Here is a 2,612-nt window from a genome sequence, read left to right on the forward strand (position 1 = left end):
TTTGGGGGGGGGGGGTTTGGCGTTCTCCTCTTTGATGTCCTTCTCCTCTCTCTCTCTCCAGTGATCTCCGACACGCTGAGACTGCAGGGCCCGAAGGGTCGTACGACCAGCGCCCGCAACGTGACGGAAGGCGGGTCTTTCCAGCTGCAGTGCCAGGCGGGCGTCTCCGAAGCCGCAGCTCACACTCACCTGTCCCTGACCTGGGAGCGCCAGACAGCAGGCTCCGCCTCCGAGGTCCTGACACTGACCCACCTGGGGCGTTTCCAGCCCGGACCAGACTATGCCGCCCGATACGGCACCGGGGAAGTGCGGCTGGACACGGCCGGAACCGATCAGTACCGGCTGGCTGTAGATGGCGCCCTGTCAACGGATGGAGGGGAATACAGCTGTGTGGCCCAGACCTGGGTGCAGGGGCCCAACGGATGGGAGAAGATCCAGGAGAAGAAAGTGGGCGTGGCTCAGGTGGCGGTTCAGCCAATGGGTGAGTGAGATGGGATAGACGACTGTACGATTGTGGGTGGAGTGATGAATGGGGGAGTAAAACCTTTTTCCTGTCTTCTGATTGGCCGTCTCTTGTGTCGTAGATCTGACGGTGACCCTGCCGGTGAAGGAGGTGAAGGTTCCGGAGGGGGAGCCCCTCGCCCTGTCCTGCCAGGTGTCTCGGGACTCCAATGTTCCGGTGCTGATCCAGGCACGCTGGTTCCGGTCTGACGGTGCAAACAGTCAGGAGGTGCTCGGTGGACCCGACCCAGAACCGTCCCCGGAGCGGACCGTCACCCGCAAGCTGGAGGTGCCCCAGGCCCGGCTCTCGGGGGATTACACGTGTATGACTCTTCCTACATCCGACCTCCTGCCGGGCTGTGCGATTAGCGCTCCTCGCCTCAGCGCCTCCAGTACCGCGAGCCGCGTCCGCTCTGCGCACAACGCTGGAATCTCATTAAAGGAAAAGCTGCAATAAACCTAATTGCATTTTGCAGCTCCGGCCCCAACCATTTGGGTTTTCAGTATTGTTCTGTGTTCCCCAGCGGGACTTTCACATCACTTCCTGTCCCGCTCGTGTGAAGTCCAAGATGCACACCACCTTTTTTTTTTTCCTTCAATCACAAAATACTTTATTAACACCAGACAAGCAAACAAAAGAGCAAGCGAGGTCACACAGACCTATATCCTTGACGCCGTCCCATGTGGCTCCGCCCCCACATGCGTTACGCCTGCAATAATGGGATTAGTGTTGGGGGATAATGAAGGATATGTGTGTGTGAGTGACCTGGCTCAGTAGGGAGCGATCCCCATGTGCCGTGTAAAACATCCTTACACTCTTTGGCCAGTTATGGTTTGCTGATAACTGCCAAACCAGATTTTCTGCTTCTTGCAACCATGGCAAAAGTACACCACTGGCCTTTCCCAGTACCTGCAGAACAAGAGCGGGTTAGAATCGGCTTTGAGGTGTACCCAGCTTGGGAGGGTGGGGATCAGATCTGACCCCCGGCCTCCCCTCCAGTCTTGCACAGTTGTCTCCTCTCCCTCTGGCGTCTCTGCACCCCGGGGGGAGCGTCTCGCAATGTGCGATAGAAGCTGCAGAGGGATGCCGCCATCTTCTTACTCTCCGCTCTCTCTCTCTCCGCAGTGCCGGACCTCCAGGTGACGCTGAACGCCTCCGTTCTCCCCCAGATGGCGGACGAGCCCACCGAGCTTCTGTGTCACATGACTGCTCCGGGTGAGCCGCGGCTGTCCGCGTCCTGGTATTTCACGCCGTCCCAGGCGCCGGACCCCGCCGCGGCCATGTTGGTGGGCTCCATGAACCAGGACTGGACCCTGCAGGCGGGAAGATTTATAGTTTCTGTTGGTCCCATTGGGGCGTCTATACTCATCATCTGATTATTGCTCCTCCTCCTTCCCGCAGACTTCGGACTCGCCGTGGCCGCCAGACCAATGCAGACGGTGTCGGCGGCGGGAGGAACCTTCGAGATGATGTGCACGGTCCAGCCCAAGAATATCCCCTTCCCCCAGTACTCTGTGCAGGTCACACTGACACCCCCGGACTCCAGCCTGGCCCCCCTCAATGTCCTCTCCCTGAACCGGGAGGGGGTGATCCATCGGATGCAGTCCGCTGGGAGTCATACCTTCCTGGAGAAAGGGAAGGAGGGCGTCTATACCTTCCTGGAGAAAGGGAAGGAGGGCGTCTATATCTTCAGGCTGCACCAAGCACAGAACCACAACAGCGGAGCCTATCGGTGCGCGATCGTGGCCTGGACGCAGGGCGGGGGCGGAGCCTGGCGGATGGTGGGGAATCAGACCAGCAATCCGGTACAGCTGGAGTTCCAGAATTCAGGTAGGCCCCCCCTCTTCCCTCCAACCCTCTACCCCAGGGAGGAACTGCCATGGGGGACGGGACACCTTGTAGTCACTGTGCTCCCCCCTACATTCCATGGCAGGAAGTTCCTCCCTGGGGTAGAGGACGTGACACCTTGTAGTCACCGTCCCCATCCCCCCCTGCCCCCTTCCCTCCAACACCCTACCCCAGGGAGGAACACCTTGTAGTCACTGTGCCCCCCCTCCCTCCATTCCATGGCAGGAAGTTCTTCCCTGGGGTAAAGGATGGGACTCCTTGT

The 2,612-nt window shown here is 59.5% G+C and overlaps 1 protein-coding gene across 1 annotated transcript in view; it reads left to right on the forward strand.

The window, feature by feature from the left end:
• The window catches only part of LOC108803595 (prostaglandin F2 receptor negative regulator-like), a gene marked incomplete at its 3' end in the record, with an annotated part of 24,751 nt that overhangs the window by 20,024 nt on the left and 2,115 nt on the right, over positions 1 to 2,612 (forward strand). Inside the window, exons 9-12 of the mRNA XM_018575425.1 lie at positions 62 to 481; positions 585 to 898; positions 1,573 to 1,846; positions 1,904 to 2,332. Coding sequence (XP_018430927.1) covers positions 62 to 481; positions 585 to 898; positions 1,573 to 1,846; positions 1,904 to 2,332 — 1,437 coding nt within the window. The remainder of the gene's footprint in view (positions 1 to 61; positions 482 to 584; positions 899 to 1,572; positions 1,847 to 1,903; positions 2,333 to 2,612) is intronic.

Source organism: Nanorana parkeri, unplaced genomic scaffold (assembly GCF_000935625.1).
Source record: "Nanorana parkeri isolate BGI_ZX_2015 unplaced genomic scaffold, ASM93562v1 scaffold3911, whole genome shotgun sequence".
Classification (NCBI taxonomy): domain Eukaryota; kingdom Metazoa; phylum Chordata; class Amphibia; order Anura; family Dicroglossidae; genus Nanorana; species Nanorana parkeri.